At 42.0% G+C, this 21,295-nt stretch overlaps 2 protein-coding genes across 5 annotated transcripts in view; one reads left to right on the top strand and one right to left on the bottom strand.

Annotated features, from left to right (window-relative positions):
• ripor3 (RIPOR family member 3) overlaps positions 1 to 15,797 on the top strand; it is a 46,957-nt gene extending 31,160 nt beyond the window's left edge. For all 3 annotated transcript variants that reach the window (XM_069150757.1, XM_069150766.1, XM_069150776.1), the window contains 19 exons: positions 360 to 509; positions 4,832 to 4,895; positions 5,188 to 5,231; positions 5,341 to 5,466; positions 5,902 to 6,047; positions 7,673 to 7,799; positions 8,351 to 8,505; positions 9,454 to 9,687; positions 10,057 to 10,144; positions 10,484 to 10,750; positions 10,887 to 11,026; positions 11,157 to 11,322; positions 11,415 to 11,544; positions 11,672 to 11,845; positions 12,592 to 12,756; positions 12,881 to 13,083; positions 13,310 to 13,393; positions 13,549 to 13,639; positions 13,742 to 15,797. In XM_069150757.1, coding sequence (XP_069006858.1) covers positions 360 to 509; positions 4,832 to 4,895; positions 5,188 to 5,231; positions 5,341 to 5,466; positions 5,902 to 6,047; positions 7,673 to 7,799; positions 8,351 to 8,505; positions 9,454 to 9,687; positions 10,057 to 10,144; positions 10,484 to 10,750; positions 10,887 to 11,026; positions 11,157 to 11,322; positions 11,415 to 11,544; positions 11,672 to 11,845; positions 12,592 to 12,756; positions 12,881 to 13,083; positions 13,310 to 13,393; positions 13,549 to 13,639; positions 13,742 to 13,842 — 2,655 coding nt within the window. In that variant the 3' untranslated portion in view covers positions 13,843 to 15,797. The remainder of the gene's footprint in view (positions 1 to 359; positions 510 to 4,831; positions 4,896 to 5,187; positions 5,232 to 5,340; positions 5,467 to 5,901; positions 6,048 to 7,672; positions 7,800 to 8,350; positions 8,506 to 9,453; positions 9,688 to 10,056; positions 10,145 to 10,483; positions 10,751 to 10,886; positions 11,027 to 11,156; positions 11,323 to 11,414; positions 11,545 to 11,671; positions 11,846 to 12,591; positions 12,757 to 12,880; positions 13,084 to 13,309; positions 13,394 to 13,548; positions 13,640 to 13,741) is intronic.
• A 736-nt stretch (positions 15,798 to 16,533) lies between these two features.
• On the bottom strand, positions 16,534 to 21,014 carry blcap (bladder cancer associated protein). Of its 2 annotated transcripts, XM_069150798.1 has the most exons (3): positions 20,908 to 21,004; positions 20,231 to 20,297; positions 16,534 to 18,690 (listed from the first exon to the last, which is right to left on the bottom strand). In XM_069150798.1, exon 3 carries the CDS (start codon positions 18,501 to 18,503, stop codon positions 18,240 to 18,242), a length of 264 nt encoding a protein of 87 aa, XP_069006899.1. In that variant the 5' UTR covers positions 18,504 to 18,690; positions 20,231 to 20,297; positions 20,908 to 21,004; the 3' UTR covers positions 16,534 to 18,239. The 2 variants fall into 2 exon arrangements, with proteins under 2 accessions (XP_069006899.1, XP_069006891.1); XM_069150790.1 differs by lacking the exon at positions 20,231 to 20,297 and having other exon boundaries at positions 20,908 to 21,014.
• Positions 21,015 to 21,295: the final 281 nt, after the last annotated feature.

Genomic DNA, 21,295 nt, shown 5'->3' with positions numbered 1-21,295 from the left:
TTATCTAAGTCACGAAGACAAACTTTACACGACTTAAATGACAATATCTTACCCTAACATCAGGCAGAAAAATGAACTTCCACGACCTCTGACCTTTCTATAAACGTCAGCTCACAACTCTGACTTGGGTCAGTCAAGGAGAGCAGAGAGACCAGGAGGAGACACACAAGGGGGGGGACCTCTAGTGGTCAGAGCGAGCGCTGCAACGAAAAACAAAAGCAGAACAGACTTAAGCACCATGACAGTTGGTTGACTAAAAGAAAAGAAAAAAGAAAAGTGTCTCCTCCTGAGCTGAGTTTCATTGAATAAATGGATGCGCGTTGATCTTCTCGCCTGTCTTCGGTCCCGTGTCTCCGCAGGTGGAGGAGCTGTACGAGACGTACTGTGTTCAGTGGCGGTTGTGTCAGGGAGCGGTCAACATGAAGAGAGCCTTTTCTCTGTCTCCGTCCACCAGAGCGTCCCGAGAGAGTCTGCTGGAGCTCGGCCGCAACCACAGGCACAGTCTGCAGGTACACAGAGAGCTGTGTGTGTGTGTTTGTTTTTGTATCTTTGTGGGGACCAAGGGGGGGGGGAGTTTTCCAATCTTTGAAGTGAGGACATGTTTGAATAGTGAGGATATTTTGGCCAGAGGACTGTTTGAGCTTTAAGACTTGGTTTTGGAGTAGTGGGTTCAGAGGAAAAGTGACATTAATTTAGATTTATTAATTGCCTAATCATTTCAGCTGTACTTTGATTTATTTTTGGGTAGTTTTGTTATCGAAAATATGCAAAGTATCGCTGATATTGTAGAGGACTAAAAAGTAAAAGTACCACAGGCACAGTCTGCAGGTACACAGAGATCAGGGTGTGTGTGTGTTTATGTATCTTTGTGGGGACCAAGTATCTCCCTGTAAACAAGAAAGTACAAGTAGAAAGGTAAACCACAAAATTGCCATGCAACACACCGACTGCGTTGTCTACATCTTCCCAGCGTGCAGAGAATTTTCTTTTAAAGTTATGTATGCTGATAAATGAACCTGAATGAATAAAAAAATAGCCCGGTTTGGTGGCTGTAAGCTCTAATACGCCATTATATGGTTGATATATCGTCACGGCGATGAGACGATGCTGCAACAGGAGGGTTGGTTCTTTAAAAATCTGAATTGTGTCAATACAGGTTTTTGCATCTTGTTGATTTATTGGAAAATCAAACAAAGACTTTAGGTTTTTTTGGGGGGGGTTGATATTGTAGCGAAAGAAAAGCCAAGTGAGACGGACTGTTTTAGGTCAAAAATCTACTGCTGGAGACACCATCTAAAAAAAAAAGAAGAAGAAGCACATATATTCTTATTTTTAAGAACAAAAAGCACACTGTGTTGCAGTACCAGTGTTTTAAAATGTATCTCAGGTGTGAAGCGTGAATCCCAGTCGTGCCGTGATGTGAGCATGTGCGCGGCAGACGGAGGTCACGGAAGGGCTGAAACGCAGATAAACACAGATACACGTGACGACGTGGACTTCATGATGAATGACCAAAACACAGGCTTTTAACATCCTGCGCACCCCCCCCCCCCCCCCAATATATAATATAATACAAATATCTTCCAGAGCCTCAACTAGGGGTTAAAGGTCATTTCAGTTTGCTCTGCTCAGCATGAAGAAAATATGCACATGCTTTGTTTTCTGTGTATGGAAAAGATTTCAGTGAAAATATTGATTGAGATGGACACATTTGGATAATTTTAGAGAAGTTGTAATCCACAAAATGTCACTGAAGCAGCCATAATATTAACATTCGCTGCAGCTGCTGTTAAATGAAACTAATCACCATTTCTCAGTATTTTGTAGCGCCAGCAGGTCACTCACTCTCAAAGCTTTTAGTGTCACAGTGGTGAAATAACATCTGACAAACATCTGGATTTATGGCTAACAGGTCAGATATGTCAAAATAACAAGACATGCTTGGCATTTTCTTCAATTGCAGTCCATCTTTATAGACTTTCTTTCGTTAAAGCCGCTCTGACCACGACATCTACACACATTCAGTGTTCCCCGTATCCCAGTTACAGTATGTGCCCATAGTGGCACATACAATATAAATTGCTGGCGATATTAATCATAAATAAAATATGTGATCAAATAAATATTTCGTCCTCCTCTTTGGCGTCGGAAACGACCGTCTAGCGTGCCGATGCCTTCAAAGGGCCCCGAGAGAATCTGTAAACTGCCGGCTGTATAATTAAAACAATACTCGGGGCCAAAAGTGGCAACCACGTACCCGTCATGTCTTCAGAGCGCCAACTCTCGCCTCTAAAAGATCATAGGATGAGGACCATTAACCGACTACTGAAGACTCATTCATCCCCTCTGTCTGTCCGCGGTCTCCCGTTTTCTTAGTTTTGAACTTCTTGTTCTCTTAATTCTTCACTTACGCCGTTCACGTTTTGATGTCCGATACAATTTTTGACCGTTCACTTCCTACTGAAGTGTGTTTTTGTTTTTTTTTAGAGTATTTTTCTGTCGCTCACACACACGGAGACATAAGCTACGACACGTGCACACGGACCGTCCTCCATCACGTTTAAACAGAGGGAACGAGGATGATCGCTGAGCCTTTCACAGAGAGGTCAGCACCTCTGGCTGTAACACTGGCGTCTGTTTTACTCTAGACCACACACACACACACACACACACACACACACACACACACACACACACACACACAAACACACTACACGTGTTACACAATGCATTCGCAAGTTTTTGAGGTTCACGGACCCCTCAAGGAACCCACCGGGGTTTAAGTGGGTTGCAGAAGTTAAGCAGTAAATAAATAACGTCACCCTTGTGGATTAAATTATAGTTTGTGGAAAACCTCGGCGTTTAAAGAGTGTTTAGGTTGCATACAGCAAATCCCCACTTTCATTCCCCAACATGTCCCGTCTGTCCACACTTTCACTGTCAAATAAAGGCTTTCAAAAATGTCCCAAAAATGCCCTTTAAAATTTTAAATAAATCAGTGTTTACATGCTGGTTATTGTTTTCTGTCTTAACTTGGTTTCTGAGATATCAACTTTATTTCTATAATGTTAGAAAAACCAATTAAATTCTACTGAAAACAATTTTTTATTTTTTTATTTTTATGAAAGCATAAAAAAACAGCTTTGAGAGCAAATTTCTTGTACTACAATTAAAAATGAAGTTTATAAATAAAATTATATGGACTCAGAAACAAATTCTCTTCTACAATTTGGTTGGTTTTGTTCACGTAGAATTTTTTCTCGTGTCACAAAACGTTTTGGTCACAAATCAGACTTGTTTGATGAAGTGGGCGGGACCTTCCTCCTCGTCGAGGGAAACAAGAGTTTCTATTGGTGGGTTGGACTTGGATCCAAGTCCACTTGGATAAACTTTTAATAAACTCAACACAGATTGGGAGATTATAGTTGTTACTGCATTGTTGCGTCTAGAATACCTAAAGTCAAAGTTCAAATTTAAAAAAAAAAAAAAAAACGTTTAATAAACTTTAAAATTTTAGACATAAGTGAGAGTCTTGTGGTGACTTTAGAGAAGTCACTGTCGCTGCTCCATAAATGCGGACAGGAAGGATGCTGCAAAATTATTTTAGATGTTGTTTCTCACTTTGTTGGGAATTTCAAGGCAGATTTTTTTTCCCTCATTTTGCACAGTGTTAATAAAATAGCATTAAATCCTTCAAACAAAAACACACACGCAATAATGAACACTTGAGGTGTTATAGATTCTTCGAGGCTCATAAATTGTCCGCTTGGCTCTCAGGTTTGTTTTTGTCTGTATTGCATGACCTCCAGCAAAAATCAGCCCACACAAGGATGCAGCGGTCTGCTCGACACATGCTGCTTCATCTGCTGCTCTTTTCTGAAGAAACTCCACTTTGTTGCCAGGAATTCATCACGATTATATTTCACTTGTTTTGGTGGCGTATTGTGATCATTAATTGTGCTTTAATAGCTTCTAATGGCTACAGCACACAGGAAGTCTTGTTTTATCCAAAGGATTACTGTGGTTCACAGGGGAAGTCAAAATTAATATTTATAGCATTTAATAATGTTGTTTTTTTCATTGACACACAAAACAATTCAGCAACTGCAGCATCCACAGTATAATTTAAAACGGAAGAATACCGTATTACCTCATTTAAAACATTTTAGTACCCCTAATTTAGATTTTTAGTATTATGTGACCAAATAATAAAGTGTAACTAATGTAACTGTATGTCAATCAAAACTCAGATAGCTGGACGCTCGTGTATAAACAGAAGACACAATAAAAACAGCTCACATTAAATATGTTTTAAGAGAAAAACATCTACATTATTAAACACTTATTAAACATATAACATATCATTAACTGTGGATTCAACTACTTTATAGAGCTCTAAAAACTTGAGAAGCTTTAACGACTGGAAAACATTTCTAGGCATTCCTCAGTAGCTCATTGTGTGAACTGGTTTTAATGAGCAGCACTGAAATTCCCAAACACCTGTTTATGTTGTTTACTGAACCACCACAACAACTTTTATCCCACAAAAGCAGCAGCCAATAAGGCGGCAGAGTGAGGAGACGATACGTTTCAGTCAGAAAGTCAAATATCCAGTGGTGGAATTAATATTCTCATTTCTTGAATATGTAAAAGTAGAAAAACTGTAGTTTCCCACATCACTCAACACGTCAATATTCACCTCCTTTTTTTTTTTCTTTTTTTTTACCGAAACAGGTCTAAAATGGGGGAAAAAAAAAAAAGTGTCTCAACAAAAATGATAATAATAAATAAATAAAAACACTTATCTGTTCGTCTTCTGTTCTCTCTGCAGGACATGTCAACCATGGAGGGAGAGTTAGAAATCCTCCTCGGAGAGCTACACATTAAAATGAAAGGTACACACACACACACACACACACACGTACACACACACACACACACACACACACACACACACACACACACACGTACACACACACACACACACACACACACACACACACACACACAGTATCACACTGTAACGTGTCACGCCTAGACAGCAAAAAGCGTGGCTATTTCACATTTTTCTGTAGTGGACCGGCGTGTCTGTTTCACGTTTTGCTTTGATACCGGGTTGCACACACACACACAGGTTATCAGTGACATATTATTTTCCAAATATTTAGCACGTGATTTTACTTGCAGGTCTGATCGGCTTCGCTCGACTCTGCCCCGGAGACCAGTACGAGGTGAGCTTCTCTATTCAGAGACGGAGCGTTTCGACATCTCATGGTGAAAAACAAAACGAACTTGTTTTGTGGCTGATGACGTCATGTCCTGATGATGTCATGTGACCAGGTGGTGGTGCGGTTGGGCCGCCAGCGATGGAGGATCAAAGGGAGGATCGAATCGGACGACACTCAGTCCTGGGATGAAGAGGAGATGGTCTTCCTCCCGCACATCCACCACAACTTCGAGATCAAGGTTGGAGGACATACCGACGCGCACACACACACACACACACACACACACACTCACACACACACACACACACACACGCTCTGACAAACGTGTACTTTTATGTATTTCCTAATACTCAATCTTTTATCCACGAGCAGTTCCAGTGAGTATTTTTCATTTTGTTTCACTTAAGACAAAAGATGCGACCGTCATTTGATTGATCGATGAGTCAATTGACAGAAAAGTAATTGGCAGCTATTTTGATAACAATTGTTGTATTTACGTGAAGGTTTTAAATTGTTCTTGTTGTTTTTCTGAAGGGAATTTGCACTTTTTGAGCCGCCAATTAAACATCAATTTCCCTTTCCATCGTATTTGAGCATTTTTCAATGTGTTTGCGTACAAGATTACAGGTTTACGTATGTGTGTATCTGACCCGTTGAATCCCCCTTCTTTCAGGTGACAGAGGCGAAGGGTTTGGGTTGGCTGCTGGTTGGCTTGGTGACGTGTGCGAGCGCCGACTTCTTCGTGGCGAGGCCGCAGCTGATGCTGGTGGACATCACGGAGCTGGGAACCATCAAATTGCAGCTGGAGGTCACCTGGAAGTACGGACACACACGTCTCACGCACATCTCACGCACGTCTCGCACACATACAAATGAGACCAAGAATAAAAAGTCCCAATATGAAACTAAGCGAATGATGTGGACGTGAAACAAAGATGGTGAAGTGGGAAATTCCTAAAAAACTGAAAAATAACTGGATGATGCAAACAGGGTTTTATGCCAAAACGTGAAATAGACACGCTCTGCGTTGTCTAAGGTGTGAAAGTTACACGTTTTCCTGTAGTGGATGAAAATTAAACCTGCTGCATGCATAGTGTCATGTGATTTCCAGTAAAATGAAACTTATAGCTAAAATACGTGGTTGTGGTTACTAAATAAAAACATGGTTGGGGTCAGAAAGCAAAAAAAAAACAAACAAGACAAAAACGTCGTCACCTCCTGGATTCGAACCTCATCGTCACGCGTGACTAACGCCACCGAGCCACTGTACTCCTTCCTCCTAATGTCGGCGAAAAGTGTCTTTTGTTGCCTCTGTTGCAGGACCTCGGTCACATGACCCCGCGTCACACGACATTTACGTGCCTGTAAGTTTCACGCTTTCAAAATGCGTACCGTTCACGCCTCGCCGGCCCAAAGCGTGTCTATTTCACGTTTTGCTGTAGTGGACCGGCGCGTCTGTTTGCCGTGACACCGGGTTGGATGAGAAAATGGAGGGAATAAGAAGACATCTGTGGAAGGATTTAATTTATCGTGAAATATTGTCTGAACTTTTGTCCCGACCTCAGAAGTGCGGCACTTCTTCTTCTGCCTTGCTGCCGACATGCGCAGATATCACGTTACGTGACTCACACGAATGACAAAGTGCAGCCGGTCCACACGAGCGTCACGTACCAGACGAAGGTAGACAGCTGGACAACAAAACTTCTTCTTCTTCTTCTTCTTCTTGAACCTGAGCCAGCTGTTACGGAGCTGCTGACTGACTGCAGAGTGCACGTCATACTCTCACACACACACACACACACACACACACACACACACACACACACACACACACACACACACACACACACACACACTGCACCGCAATGGATCACATTTCAGGCTTTAGAGAAGCCAGGTGGACGACGTTTCATGGATTCTCCCCGTAAAGAAAGAAGAACGACGCGTACAGTCAGGCTGACACTTCTTCTAAATGAGCCACGTTTCACCAGCGTTTTCTGCTACGTTATAAACTTTTGTGTCAAAATGAGATACAAGAACAAGATGGGAATTTGTTGCTTTCAAATCTCAGACTGATGGAAGAAGCTGACTGATGAAAAGAAAAAAGAAAAGAGGATGCAAAAAAACCAAAAAAACTGCAAAGCTGCAACTGATACATTATCAGACAGGATGTTGTTGACGAAGAGGATGCCGGCTCTGGAAATCTTCCTCACAAGCAGTCACGGCTCCCGAAAGACCAAACGTCGCTTTACAGACACGGATATGAATTTTAATTTGATCTGTGAACGTACAAAATCTAAGAATTCACAAGGAAAGACTGGAAAAAAAAAAAAAAAAAAAAAGTTACATTTTCAAAGTTTGAAAAAGTATAATTGAAAAATCTGTGTGTAATATGGATTCATGTGTGTGCGTCTCTTAAAACGTTTGCGTGTCGACACCTGCAGTCCGTTCGACAGCGCCGAGAAGATGAGGCCGCTGTCCGTCAGCAAGCAGTCGGTGTCCAGCAGGAAGAGTTCAGTTTACAGCTGGACGGCGCCGAGCACCCCCTCCTTCACCGAGAAGTATTTCATAGTGAGTACACACACGAAAACACACAAATACACGCAAAAACACACATCAAAATAGAGTTATTTCAGGTCGCAAGCACACGCAAGTCGAGCAGTTAATTGAGAAACGAAAACCTATCAAAGCCTTTATTTTGAAAGGATCGTCTGTTTTATTTTTGTAGCACCAATAGTGGTGGAACCCTCTTGTTTTTGTTCAGATTATTATTATTATTATTATTATGTCCAAACACACGGTTGTGGAGCCTAAACCGTAGGTGGTGCAAAGGTGAAATTTCAATGGAAGATAACGAGGCCCCCCGAAAAATATTTTCTCAAAAGAGTTGACACACGTCAACCATCAGGGGGCGCTATACGTGTTTTGATCGTTTTTTTTTGTTTTGTTTTTTAATCGCTCTTATTCTGTCCAGTCTAAAACATGATTTTCATGCTCGCTCCCTCAAATTTAGTTTTCAATGTCCAAGCGCTTTATTGACAGTCAGACATTGTTTTTTTGCTGCACGGTGTAAATCTTAACGACGCCACGTCGTGCGTGTTGGTCTTCTCGCTCCTCTTCAGTCGATGGTGCGCGAGCTGCAGGATCAGGAGGGCTCGATGCCGTCTCTGGTGTCTAGAAGTCGTCACAACAGAGGAGGCGTGTCTCTGCTCAGCTACCTGTCCAACCCTTCGCACACCTCCGTCGCGTCGAGCCCCCAGAGCCAGTACACCCCGAGGTAAAAGAGACGAGCCGTGGGGGCTACGAAGAAAAATACTTGAATAGTAAAATGATCGGTCAGCAATGACAATTAGAATTTGAACAGGATTTTTTTTTTAAAACCGCCAGTCTCAATGTTTAAAGCTGTATTTCACAACCTGTTTTTGACTTTACGTGACAAATTATGGCCACAAGTTATGAGCGGTTCAAACATTTATAGACATTTTCTTTTTCTCACATTGTTTGATATGAAGGTGGTGAAACTATCCAGAATTTTACAAGAAAAAATAGAATATATATAATTTAGTTTTATCATTTTCTTCATCACTTTAATCATCTTATGACGCCTCTGATTTATCTTGAACTGTAAGGGAGGGGCGGTCCAAAGCTCCAGGGTTTGAAACTATTGTTTACAGGAAACAAATCATTTCACAACGAGCTTGTTTCCAATGTTATTGAGTTGAACAAGAGGATCGGCAGCAGTTTCATCACTGTGGATTCAAAAATTTGGGGACACGTAAACATGTTGGTCCTCAAACTGTAACTCCGGATATTCTGCCCTCCAGAGAGGAACTACTTCATCCATCTTTTTAGGAATAATAATAATAATTTAAAAAAAAAAAAAAAAAAAAAAAAAAAAGCATAAACAGGAGCAAGAGCTAAATCTTAAATGTTTTTAAGCAAAAGAGACAAATAAGCTCCAAATTCTCAAGTTTGGACGCTTCACGCACATCGTCTAACAATCTAAGATGGCGGCCTCGCTTTTTGCACATATGGAAGTTTGCATATGAAAATATTCAAATTTTTAAATAGATATTCTTAAAAAAAAAAGAAAAACTTGTCTTTCTAACTTGCAAACTTTCCTTTCTGCATTTGCCGCTGTGTAAGGCAACACAGCCCGAGGATATTATTGTAAAGTAAGACTTTCTAAAAAATGATATAAAAATCCACTCCTCCTCCTCCGCAGTCTCAAGCGGGCTCACAGCTACCCGTCCAGCCCGAGTCAGGGCACCAGTCTGGGAGGAAGTCAGACTCAGCTGTCCCTCGGAGAGGAAGGATCCCTGGAGATCTCCATGGAGGAGCAGGAGGCGAGGAAGAGGAGGGATGAGAAGGAGGAGGAGGAGGAGGAGTGGGGAGGCGTGTCGCAGGCTCCTTCCTCACCAGAAGAGAGTAAAACCGGTTCTCTTCAGGCTTTACAGAGGTGAGGATCTTTTATGCAAAGAAACTAAGTGTTTCTCTCACATATGAACTAACATCTACTTTTAAAAGTTTGTGACATTTCGAATTTTAGGTGAATCGGTGGGTTTATATGTTTATATGATATACTGGAGAGGGAATCTGCAGCAGGTGTGATGGTGGGCGGGGCAGTCATGTGATCCAGGTGCAGCAGGTGGGAGTGGTTTAGTTTGAAAATGACAGGAGGCCAAACTGAGGAATTAAAAAAATAAAAAAAAAACAGGAGATGGATGAATGAGAACAGAAATGTCTGTATATCACCATGGTAACTCCTGTTATGCTCAATAATAAAAAACAAAAATAATAATAACACGGTAGATGATGTTTCTGACAGGTCCAACACGCCGGACATCCTCAGGAAGAACACAGCTGGAGAAGCGGAACCGGAACCGGACCGGGTTCAGGGCTCTGTCAACGTTCAGGTAAAATAAAAGCACTTCTACTTCCACACAAACGCTTTTGTTTTGTTTTCCATCGTCTGTCTCCATGACGACGCAGACACAGGTTGGTTCCCCTCAAACGGACGTTTACACAAAGTTAACCTGAAAAAGTGCATTTGGAGATGGATGGTATTGTTCATCCCCGATGAGCCTCTTATGTTCTCATTTCTCCTGCTTTTGTCTTTTTACCTGTCTGCGTCATTCATCTTCCTTTCAGCTTCTCCTCTTCTTTTTTTCTTGAAGTTCACATCTTGTTAAAAACTCTCCATCCTGTCGCCTCACCGCCTCTCACCCTGGTTTTAAACTCCACACCTGTCGTAGGACGCCGCAGATCGTCGGTCGTATTCCGTCCCGGTGTCCCCCACGCCGCCGGCTCAGCCCCCCCCGGCCGCGTCTCCGTGCGTCGCCGGGGCGGCGGCTCCGAGCGCGGGGAGGCCGGGGGCGAGCGGTGCCCAGCGCCGGGCCCTCGCCCTCCGACTGGGAGCCCTGATCGCCGAGCTGGAGAAAACGCTGCAGAACCAGAGCTGCTCTGACGACGAGCTGCGAGCCCTGGACCACCAGATACTGCACCTGGCGACCATACTGAAGGTGTGTGTGTGTGTGTGTGTGTGTGTGTGTGTGTGTGTGTGTGTGTGTGTGTGTGTGTGTGTGTGTGTGTGTGTGTGTGTGTGTAAGCCATGCTGCCTAGGCTCTTCATCTTTTTTTCTTTCCTTTTTTCTTCCAGAACGACCTCTCCCTGCTGAAGAGCTCTTCGTCAGAGGAGACTCTCGAGGAGGTCCTCGGCAGCTTCGACTTCCTGTCAAGCGACTTCAACGCAGACGACGACGCTTCCTGTCTGGGCAGCGTGAGGCTAAAAGACAGCGGGTGAGTTCAGAGACAGACGACAAAACAAAACAAAAAAAAAAAAAAAAAAAAAATCGAAGGACGTCCCAATCAGCATTGACTGGCGGCGACACATCTCATCTCTACTTTTTGTTTTTTTTTCGTCCGTCAGCATCAGCTCTTTCCAGCAGAGCACGCCGAGGAGTCCCGGCCTCCTCTCGCAGGACGGCCGCTCGCTTTCCGGGGACGAGTTGCTCATCGCCCCTCTGACCTCTGGGAACTGGGGTCTGGACCAAGCTCTGGAGACTCACCTGGATATCTGCTGCATCCTGCTACAGGTACAGCACGTTCACAGGTTCGGTCCACGTTAAGGAGGTTCACGTCTTGTCCGCGGGCGGGTTTTTAAAACGCACGTTAAATGTTCCCTCAGATGATGAGAACGACCGACTTCGGCCCGTCGAGGAGGGAGATGCTGGACGAAATGTCTCTCCAAGCTGAGGTCCTGGACAGAGTCAGCTGCCTGATGCTGGAGAAGAACGACAACGTCTCTGCTCGAGACAGTTCGTAGAAAAATCCGTTCCATCTATAATCTATAAATGCATTGTTTTTGTCACATCTTTTATGTAGAGCATGTTCAGGGTTTCTCTGTATAAATAGAGGTAAACGCTTCTCCTCTTCAACCTCCAGTCCTCCCGAAGGCCCAGCGAACGAGGGACGTGCTGCTGTTCTGGGAGGAGTGCGTGAACGACGGCGGCGGCGGCGGCTCTCCTTTCTGTTGCCGTGCCGACAGCTTCTCCAGGACGCTGAGGAAACGGTACACGCACAAAGTGAAGGCCAAGCAGCCCGGACAATCAGAGAAAGGTACATCGGTCTTAAAACGGAGAATATGTCCCTTTTTTTTTTTTTTTTTTTTTTTTTTTTTTGCTCAACAGTGACCCCCTGTGGCCACAAGTGGTCATCACAACCTAACTGCACATTTCATATTTCAAAAAAAGTCTTCACGACTCTCTGGACTCAGCTCCAGAGAGTCGTGAAGACTTGTGGTTAGGTTTAAGAAAAGGTCGTGGTTTGGGTTCAAATAACTAATTTCTAAACACATAACGTCACACAAGTTACTTTACATACATTACTGAAGTTAAATAAGTAAAATTGTTTTACGTTACTTACTCGAAAGAATCCCACGTTGCCTCCTTCTTCCATCTTGGTCCTACTTTTTCCCGCCTTGGCGAGACAAAAAGTGACACTGACACCCTCTAGTGGACTGATCGGTGTATTACACACTTTGTTTTGATACGCGGGCTGAGAATTTCTTTTTTTTTTCCTCCCTTTAAATTCATCCTGCCTATCTTCTGTGTGATCGGTTGTTCTTTAAAAGTACATTTCTTCAACATGTACAGTCAAGGTTCTGCTTTAGTTCATAATTCCTTATATTTACCAAAACATCAATGAGCCAAGGATGGAAAAAAAAAAATCAAATACAAACAGAAATTCAAAAGTACTGAAGGCGGTGTTTTAGGTTTTTAGAATCTGGACTAAAAACACTGCGCTGACTAAGCAGTTTTTATTTACAGGATTGAGCTGAAACCCGTGTCCTCCCTCCTCTGTAGTGTTTTCTCAGCTCCTGCAGCAGGTCCGGGCGGCCTGCCGGGTGGTGCCCGGCTCGCGGCCGGTCGGCAGCCCGGAGAGAGTCACCCTCTTCCAGCTGTCGGTGTACCTGAAGCGCTGGAGCCTCCAGGAGCTCGGAGACCACATCTCCCGCCTCTCCAAAGAAGGTACTTTTATCTTTTTTTTTTTAATTTGATATATATTTCTTCAAATTTTACGTTGACTAACATTTACGTTTTCTAAATGGACCATCGGGTGTGTTGTTCATCGTTGTTCGCCGGTGTGTCGCAGAGTACGTCCTGTCGGCCCTGAGGAGCCCCAAGCGGAGGCGGGCCTTAAATAAACTGCGGGGGCGGAGCGTCGCAGAGCTCCTCCCACTCGGATGCACCCTGCAAACTCTGGCCGCCCTGCAGATCGACTCCAACCACAAAGTCTGCAAAGCCGCCGCCAACTGCCTCTGCAGAGCCGCCGGCTGCAAGGCCTTCAGGAGCAAGGTAGATCAGAGTTGTTATTTTTATCTGGGACATTTCCACCAGCTTCAGCTGTACTTTTTGAAGAATCCTAATTAGCATTTACTTTTTTTTTTTTTGTATTTCTAGTTTCCCCCACAGTATATTGGATACACATCATCATGCCAGTAACGTCTTCCCTCTGTCGGGTTAACCTCGTCGAAATAAGTGTCTTGTATTTTTTTTTTTTTTTTTTATTTTCCTCCCCCAGGCGGTGGTTTACTACACGGAGCGTTTGAAAAGCACCGATGTTCAAATCCAACAGAGCTCCTGTCTGGCTCTTAAACGCCTCAGGGTGAGCGGCACGCACACACACACACACGAACACACACACACACACACACACACACACACACACACACACACACACACACACACACACACACAACACAAAACTGTCAGAAAACTCTTTCTGCTGTGGAACATTGAGACAGCGTCTGTGTTTCCTAGGCGACCGAGAGCGTCGACCACATCGCAGATTTGTGGAGATCGGCGGACGAAGATCTGCGGAGCGCCGCCAGAGAAACCGTCCTCTACTTCGGTACCAAACACGACTCTGCATTCAGAAGTTCTTCTTTTTTTTTTTTTTTTAATGTTTTTCTATTTCTTATATACACTTTTCTTCTTGATCGTCCATCTGCAGGTAAAAAGGGATATCAGGCCTTCCAGAGGATGGACCAGATGGACACGGAGATGCAGGAAGAGGCTTACCAGAACCAAGAGACTGAGATTACCATTCTATAGGAAACAGTTCTGGATCGGAGACATCGAAGTGGCTCACTTGTGTCTTGAGTTGGATAAAGTTTATGAACTAAACCAGGATTTGGGCGTCTTACAATTCTGGGAAACCTTTTGATTTTCTTCTTTTTTTTTTTTTTTTAAACAACCTCTGTGGTACGTTATGAACTCCGGATGCCGAAGGAACGAGCGCAGAAGAAGATCTCATGATGGCGACTTCAGTTTTCCGCTCGCTGACGTTGGTTGAAGATTTTTTTTATTTGTTTTCGCTCCCAGATTTTGATTTGCTTTAATCCTGTTAAGTGAGAACTTGAATTAAATTTTTGTCTGATATGTAAAGTTTTGTTAAAAGACATTCTGCGACAGTTTTAAACTCAAACTAAAAAATGTTTTTTGAATAAATACGACCTAAAACGTCACCACATTTATACACAAATCCTGGAAATGAATAAAGAAGACCTAATTAAACAAATGAAATTAAAAAAAATATACTTACTCATTTGTTTATTGAGGAAAAATGATCCGATATATATTTGTGAGTGGCAAAAGTGTGAACATCTTGGATTAGCAGGTGATTTAAAGGTGAAATTAAGAGTCGGGTGTTTTCAATCAGTGGGATGATAATCAGGTGTGAGCGGGCGGCCTGTATCTTTTTTATTTTATTTTTTTAAAACAGGGACGTATTAAAGTCTGAGCTTGTTTGTGGAAGTGTTTAATGGCCCGAACAGAGAAGATTTTCTGAGCACCTCAGAAAAGCAGTCGTTGACTCCATGAGGCTTATAATAGTCTGCAATGTCACAAAGGAATAAACAAATGAACAAGCATCATATTTTTGTTATAATTATGTTTTCTTTATCTACTTTTAAGGACTTGTGTGAAGAAATCGGATATTGTTTTAGTTGATATTTATGCAGAAATATAGAAAAAAAAACTCAAATTATTCCACAGATTTCAGTCTACGTAGTTGTTAAATGGGGAAATGACAGAAGAATAGATATTAATTGTGTTACACGTGTGGTTAGCAATTTTTTTTTTTGAGCCTGAAAGATGAGCTGGGGACGAACGTGGGGTGGATGTCACTGAAAAGCTGAATGTGTGTCCGTCCACCTCTAAATACATACAAACATACCTCTCTTTGAAGCCTAATATCACATTAATTATGGAATTAACTTTCAATAAGACCACCTGATCACTGATCAGAAGGAGTGAATTTAGCGAATGACACCATAATGACTTGTGTAAGAAATGAATTGACTTAATATTTCATGAGAGAAACTGATGTTTTTTTTTAATGGAAGTTTTTTTTTTAATTTTTTTTTTAGCCTGCCCCTAGTGGCCCCCGGTGCTATTGCACTTTCAAGGCTTTTCTGCAAAGCGTTGGCTTTTTCATCATGAATTTGTACAGACAATAAATGGATTGTATTGAAGATTCTCCCCACAAGTGTTGAGAGTACTTTGCCCTCCACAAGAGCAGGTGGCGCTCATGAGTCTAAATTAAACATGCCAGCGTTTTATAAAATGATTTGAATGAAAAGCTTTTACAACATAATGAACAATTTACTGAGGTTTGTTTAGCAGTTTTTGGAAAGTTATAGCAGTTATGGTCCAAAGATCATACAAAGGTCATTCAAAATCCTAATTTGATGAATACTCAGCAGAACATCAAGTGAAGTCAGATAAAGTCATTAAAATGAACATTAGGGATTTTTAAAAAAGGTTAAAATCATGTAAACTGTGATTAAAAAAAACAAGAGTATATTACCAACTATTCTCTTATCTTTTGACAATTTATTTCAAGGTTTTTAAGATTTGCTGAAGGAGAAAAAAGACAGTCTGTTCAGCCTCGACTTTTTAATCATCCCAGAAACAGAAGTGAGTGCTGCCCTCTGCTGGCTGCTGAGGCACACTGCAGCTTGAGAAAGGGGCCCTAACCTGACGATGCCTTCCCTCCCCACAGAAGAGATTTGGCCTCGGTTAAAATGTTTTCTTTTCAGTTTCTTCTCTGCATCGTGTTTAGGAAAGTTTTTGGTTTAAGAAAGGTACAAAATTTAAAAAAAAAAAGGTGTAATCCTCAAATCTAATCATTTACTTGCTAGAATTTAATCAGAGTATAAATTTTCAGCATACCAAAGGAAACCATGATTCAACCACAATTAAAAGTCCCGGTCGGGGTGAGGGTTTGGTCTTTTTCCTCTTAAGATTATCAGATGCGGTCGATCAGCTTCCTGAAGCAAAACCGAGAAAATATTCAGCATATAAACAAGAACCAGAGTTGTGTCGCAACCGTGATTTAACGTTGGGTTTTTTTTTTGTTTCAGCTCCCTCCTGCAGGACCAGATGGTTCAGGAGACCTCTTTAAAAAGAAGAGTTAAGAAGGTAAATTAGCTTTTTTTTATATACATTTTCAACATGTTAATTTTCCTTTAAAAAATCTGAATCGTTTTAAGTTGATAAATCTCTTCAAGTCTGAACATCGGCGGGGCGTCACACCAATAACAACAGCAAGGGGGAGGGGGGGAAACACTGGTAATGATTTCAAAATAAAATCAAAGATATAAAAGATTTGACAAATTCTACTTTTTGAATTATAAATGCAAATCTATGAACTTTTTAATCCACTCTCGTATTTCCAAACAAACCTCCCTTCCCCTCCCCCCCAAAATAAAATAAAATATAAAATTCAAGATCGAAAAAATAAAAAATTAAAATTTGTTTTTAATGCGGAATATAACACCGAATTCCACAGTTTAACACGTTGAGAGGAAAAAAAAACCTTTATTTAAATTAAAACCAAAGCAATCGTAGCAGTGAGCATGTTCAGCACTGCGACAGGAGGCTACTCGCACACACACACACACACACACACACACACACACACACACACACACACACACACACACACACACACACACACACACACACACACACACACACACACACTCCTATAGAGTATAAACATTAGCCTGTCTGACAGCTAAACATAACACTTAACAGCAGTGAAGCCCGAGGAAACGTCGTATTGTCAAGTGAAAAACCTCAATAGCATTTCCTCAGCCGGCTTACTGCCGCTGGAAATGTCGAACACCTTCGCTTCGGTTTCCTCGTGTGTCACCGTAGTTTTTTTTTAAATTTATACTTATCAGCATGTCATGAAGACACACGCACACACAAAAAATTAAAAAAAAATACACACCTGTCGCACATGACACACACACACACAAACAAAGTATTTCATTCACCCCGCACATCCAGACTTCTCTACCCTTTGGAGACTTTCAGCATTTTGTTTTTAATTCATTAGAATTTGTGTGAACTTTTGAAAGAAAAAAAAAACTACCAGCAACCCATGCAAAAGAAAAACAAACTAAACAAAACAAAAAGTTGGGATCACGGCGGTGGGAGGAGGAGGGGGGGGGGGGAGGGGGGGGATTCACACCGAGGCGAGAGGAGGAGCAGACGAGGGGAGGAGGCGGCTGCAGAGCATTGTGGGTATTCACAGCGTAGTTACTGATTGTCCAGAGTCCGTGTGCTCTCCAGGGAGCCGATGGGAGTTTTGGTCGCGTTACCTTCCGTCAACATGCCGACTTGTAAATCACAACACTAACATGTGGAGCAGTTTTCAGCGGGAGTTTGTGTGAATTTTTGGCAGTTTGAGGAGCAAAATATTATCTTTCTTTAAAAAAAAGATTAAAAAAAAACAAGACGACCCCGAAATACTTTTTTTGGGGGAAAGTGTGAAGTCTCAGAAGTAAACAGGTCAGAGGGCGAAAAAGTGAAAACCCAGAATACTGAAACAGTGTGTGTGTGTGTGTGTGTGTGTGTGTGTGTGTGTGTGTTTAGGTTTGATGTCACTCACATATAGTGTATGTATACTGCGTATAGTCTTGATTTTCATTCGAGCGCCAGAATAAAAAGCTGCTGAAAGTGAAATTCTTCTTTTCCTCAGCAGAGTTCACGTCCTTTCTGCCCCCTTTGCATTTTTTATTTTTATTTTTTTTTTTTTAAAGTTCGGACGCTTCTCCTTCGCTGCCCGTTACATAAAAGTGCACAAAATTTCTCCTCTTGACAGCACTTCAACTCCTTCCTCCCCCCTTCCCGAAAAAAATTCTTCTTTACAGCACGGCAAAACAACAGCGTCCATAACTCTCCAAAAAAAGTGGGTCGTCTCCTGTGAAGCGCCGGCTCGGTGTTTCCTCCCCCTCCAGCACCGCCCTCGTCGTCACTCTCCCGCCCCTGAAGTGTAGTCCGTCCACCTCTCACAGCATGGCAGTATCATCCTACAATGACCCCCCCCCCCCCCGCCCCCCTCACCCCTTTTCTCACACACACACACACACACACACACCCTTCTTCCCTCTCTGATATTTCCTCCCCCTCCTCCTCCTCCTCCTCCTCCTCCTCTCTTAGGTCCCCACAATCGCCGGGTCGTGGGCAGCGTTCGGCAGCGCGGCATCCTGGCAGTGGTAGAGGAAGCAGTTGCCCCAGCAACTGTAGCAGATGAGGAAGAGGGCAGCCAGGAAGACCAAGGCACAGATGGTGCAGGGCTTCCTCTCCAGCAGGAAGCTGAGCAGGTAGAAGCCCATGAACATGGAGTGGTTGAACCACAGCGCCGGGTTCAGCGGCTTCGGGATGAGCAGCACGGGCAGCAGCCACTGTAGGCAATACATCGTCTCTATTTATTTTGTTTTTTGTTTCGGGATGACGTAAAGTAGGATCAGGGTGGTGGTGGTGGGGGGTGGATGAGGGGCGGGGCAACCGCCTTCAGCAGATGCGGGAGAGTCGTCCTATCCGACAGAGCTGCGATGATTCAGGAAGAGGTCGACGCAGCCAGATGTTGCAGTTGTCAGGTCATCCCTGGAGGACGGGGAGGGAGGGGGGGGGACAAGAGGATTTCAAAGTCTAGTCAAAACTATTATTTTTTTTTTCCCCCCCCCAATCGCTTAATCTGCAGATTATAGTCTTAAAAAAATAAAAATAAAGACACAGTTCCTGCAGCTCGGTGATGTCACACCGGTCCAAAACACAACTACTATCACACGACAAAGAAAAGCATCAGACTTTCATAACCGAGAAACAATAACTACAACTTTTCTTTTTTTTTTTAAATAAAGTTATTAAAGTAGTTGCATAGCTTTCCGTTAATCAACTAACTAATTAATCGTTCCAACTTTAGAAACAACCACCTTTATTTCAACTGCAAAAAAAAAAATTAAATTGTAAATCACTGTTGGATAAAATAAAACAATCAATGAACTGAGAATATATTTCACCAAAATACCAACTTGAGTTCTGGAAACGTTTTGTTTTGACCTTTTTAAAAACAGACAAATCCTCCAATTAAGCAATAGTAAAAAAAATTATTCTTATTCGCCCCCTTTGGGAGTTTTCTGTTGGGACGAGAAGAAAACACGTTAATCAGCTAAAGAAACAAAAGAAAGCACACTTGAACTTTTAGGACGTTTCTCTACACAAGTCCGTGAGCGGTGCCTTTCCATCAGTAAAACAATAAATCTCGTCTTGCGTCAGCTCGGCCTTTCATGCCAAATCTTTTAATAACATTATACTTGGAGCCACTCCTTTTATAGGCAAACCCTTCTGCGTGTTTGGCAGAAGCGTCGTGTTTGTGCATGCAGCTACTCTCGATCACCAAGTCGTTATTCTTTTAATTTTAAAAAGGAGAAATCCGCCCGACGAGCAAGTCGGTCAAAGAAAACGTGAGATTTCAAGAACTTTGTGACATTAAATTTGAGGGATGGCATCTATGACATTATCCCACAAGATGGCGCAAATTTAAAAAGTGGCCAAGCCCTGTTTTTTTGTTTTTTTAAATGACTTCCCGAAGTCAAGCCGACTTTAATTTACATGGCAAGTTTACGTGCAAAGTTGCAATACAAAGTGCTTCACACACAAAAAAAAAAAAAAAAAAAAAAAAAAAAACATTTTTTTTTTTTAATAACATAAAAGAGAAGAAAATAATTTAATTAAAAAGAAAAGTGCCATGGCAGAGAAGGCAATATATAAAATATTATAAAATAGATTACAATAATGCCAAGTTAAAAAGGTAAGTCTTAAGATTTCTTTTAAAAGATTTATTCTAAAAATAAACAGGCAATGAAAGTAAACATTTAGCCAAATGACACTTCGTTTTGTAGCCTAAAAACTCACCAATCAAACAGATAATGTTTTTGTTTTTTTTTAAGTATCTAACCACATAAACAAGACTTAATTAATCTGTAATAAAAGGAAATATTCGTATTTGTTTTGATCTCCAAAAGTGTGGCGATGTTAAATTGGTCGATTTTTAAATGGGGTCTGGTGTGGTCCTCTATACGTTGGACAAAAAAAAAAGGGAGGGGGGGCTAAACTAGTAGTTAACCAAGTTAATCTTACCAACCTGGTGTCAAAGTGTGCAACCCGAGTTTTAAAAGTGGATTTTCAACAGGAGAACTGTCTGCGGCCGGCTGGAGGAAACAAAAAGCAAAAGAAGTTACTGTCAGTGTAACTACGAGCTCAGCCACCTTTTTGCCCAAAACGTACGGAGGACCGACCAGACTCCATTTAAAAATCGAGCAATTTAACATCACCAGACTTTTGGAGAGCCTAACAAACACCCCCCGCCACATCAAACCGCCTAATATGGAGTCGGAGAGCTGCTCGGTTATTTCGGGCATACTTCAAACTCAACGAACAGCATTTAATATGAAGCAATTTTTATTTATTTAAAATCTTAAAAACACATCTGCAGAACGTAATCGCAGTGGGCGGTAAAACAGCGGTTAAAGCTGAGTATCAAATCATCGCATATCGTCCATTTAAACGGTAAACTTCTCAGTCAAGATGCGCTTTTGTAAGTCGTACAGTAAATAAAATAAAAAATAAAAAGCTTTAACAAAGAATCCAAAACGGGAACAACAGCACGTAGCCCGGAGGCTAACTAGCCACGTTAGCTTGACCAAAAAAAAAAAAACAACAACAAAAAAAAAGATTTCGTCAACGTAACGTAAAACAACAACAACAAAAAGTCTGGCATGTGTGTTTTAGTGCATCTGGGGAAATAAATGGGGAACAAACCTGACGTGTTTCGGGCTCATTCTCGGTAAACACGACCGACCAGCACCGAACCGACCAGCGACTGACTGCGTACGTAGCTGCCAGTTAGCAAACAAGCTAACGAGCGTTAGCTTTAAAAAAAAAAAAAAAAAAAAAAAAAAGGACCCCTTGCTGCAAAGCTGAGGCCGAAGACGTTTTAGACGTCTTGTAATGTGCCTGAATACAACTAAACTTCAGGACGTTATTTTTTTATTTATTTTTTTAATCCACGAATGTGTTAAAAGGACTTTTTCTTTTTCTTTTTTTTTTTTATCCCAGTCATTTTCCTGTTTTTACTTTTCTCTTGAATATTCAGTTTGGAACAGGGTCTTTTAAAAATCAGATTATTAATCCCTGATTTCAACAGCAA

Source organism: Embiotoca jacksoni, unplaced genomic scaffold, assembly GCF_022577435.1.
Source record: "Embiotoca jacksoni isolate LCO1_2020_lvr unplaced genomic scaffold, fEmbJac1.0.p SCAF_1, whole genome shotgun sequence".
NCBI classification, from domain to species: domain Eukaryota; kingdom Metazoa; phylum Chordata; class Actinopteri; family Embiotocidae; genus Embiotoca; species Embiotoca jacksoni.
Note: the sequence above shows the minus strand (reverse complement) of the source record. Positions and strands in the feature narration are given on the sequence as shown.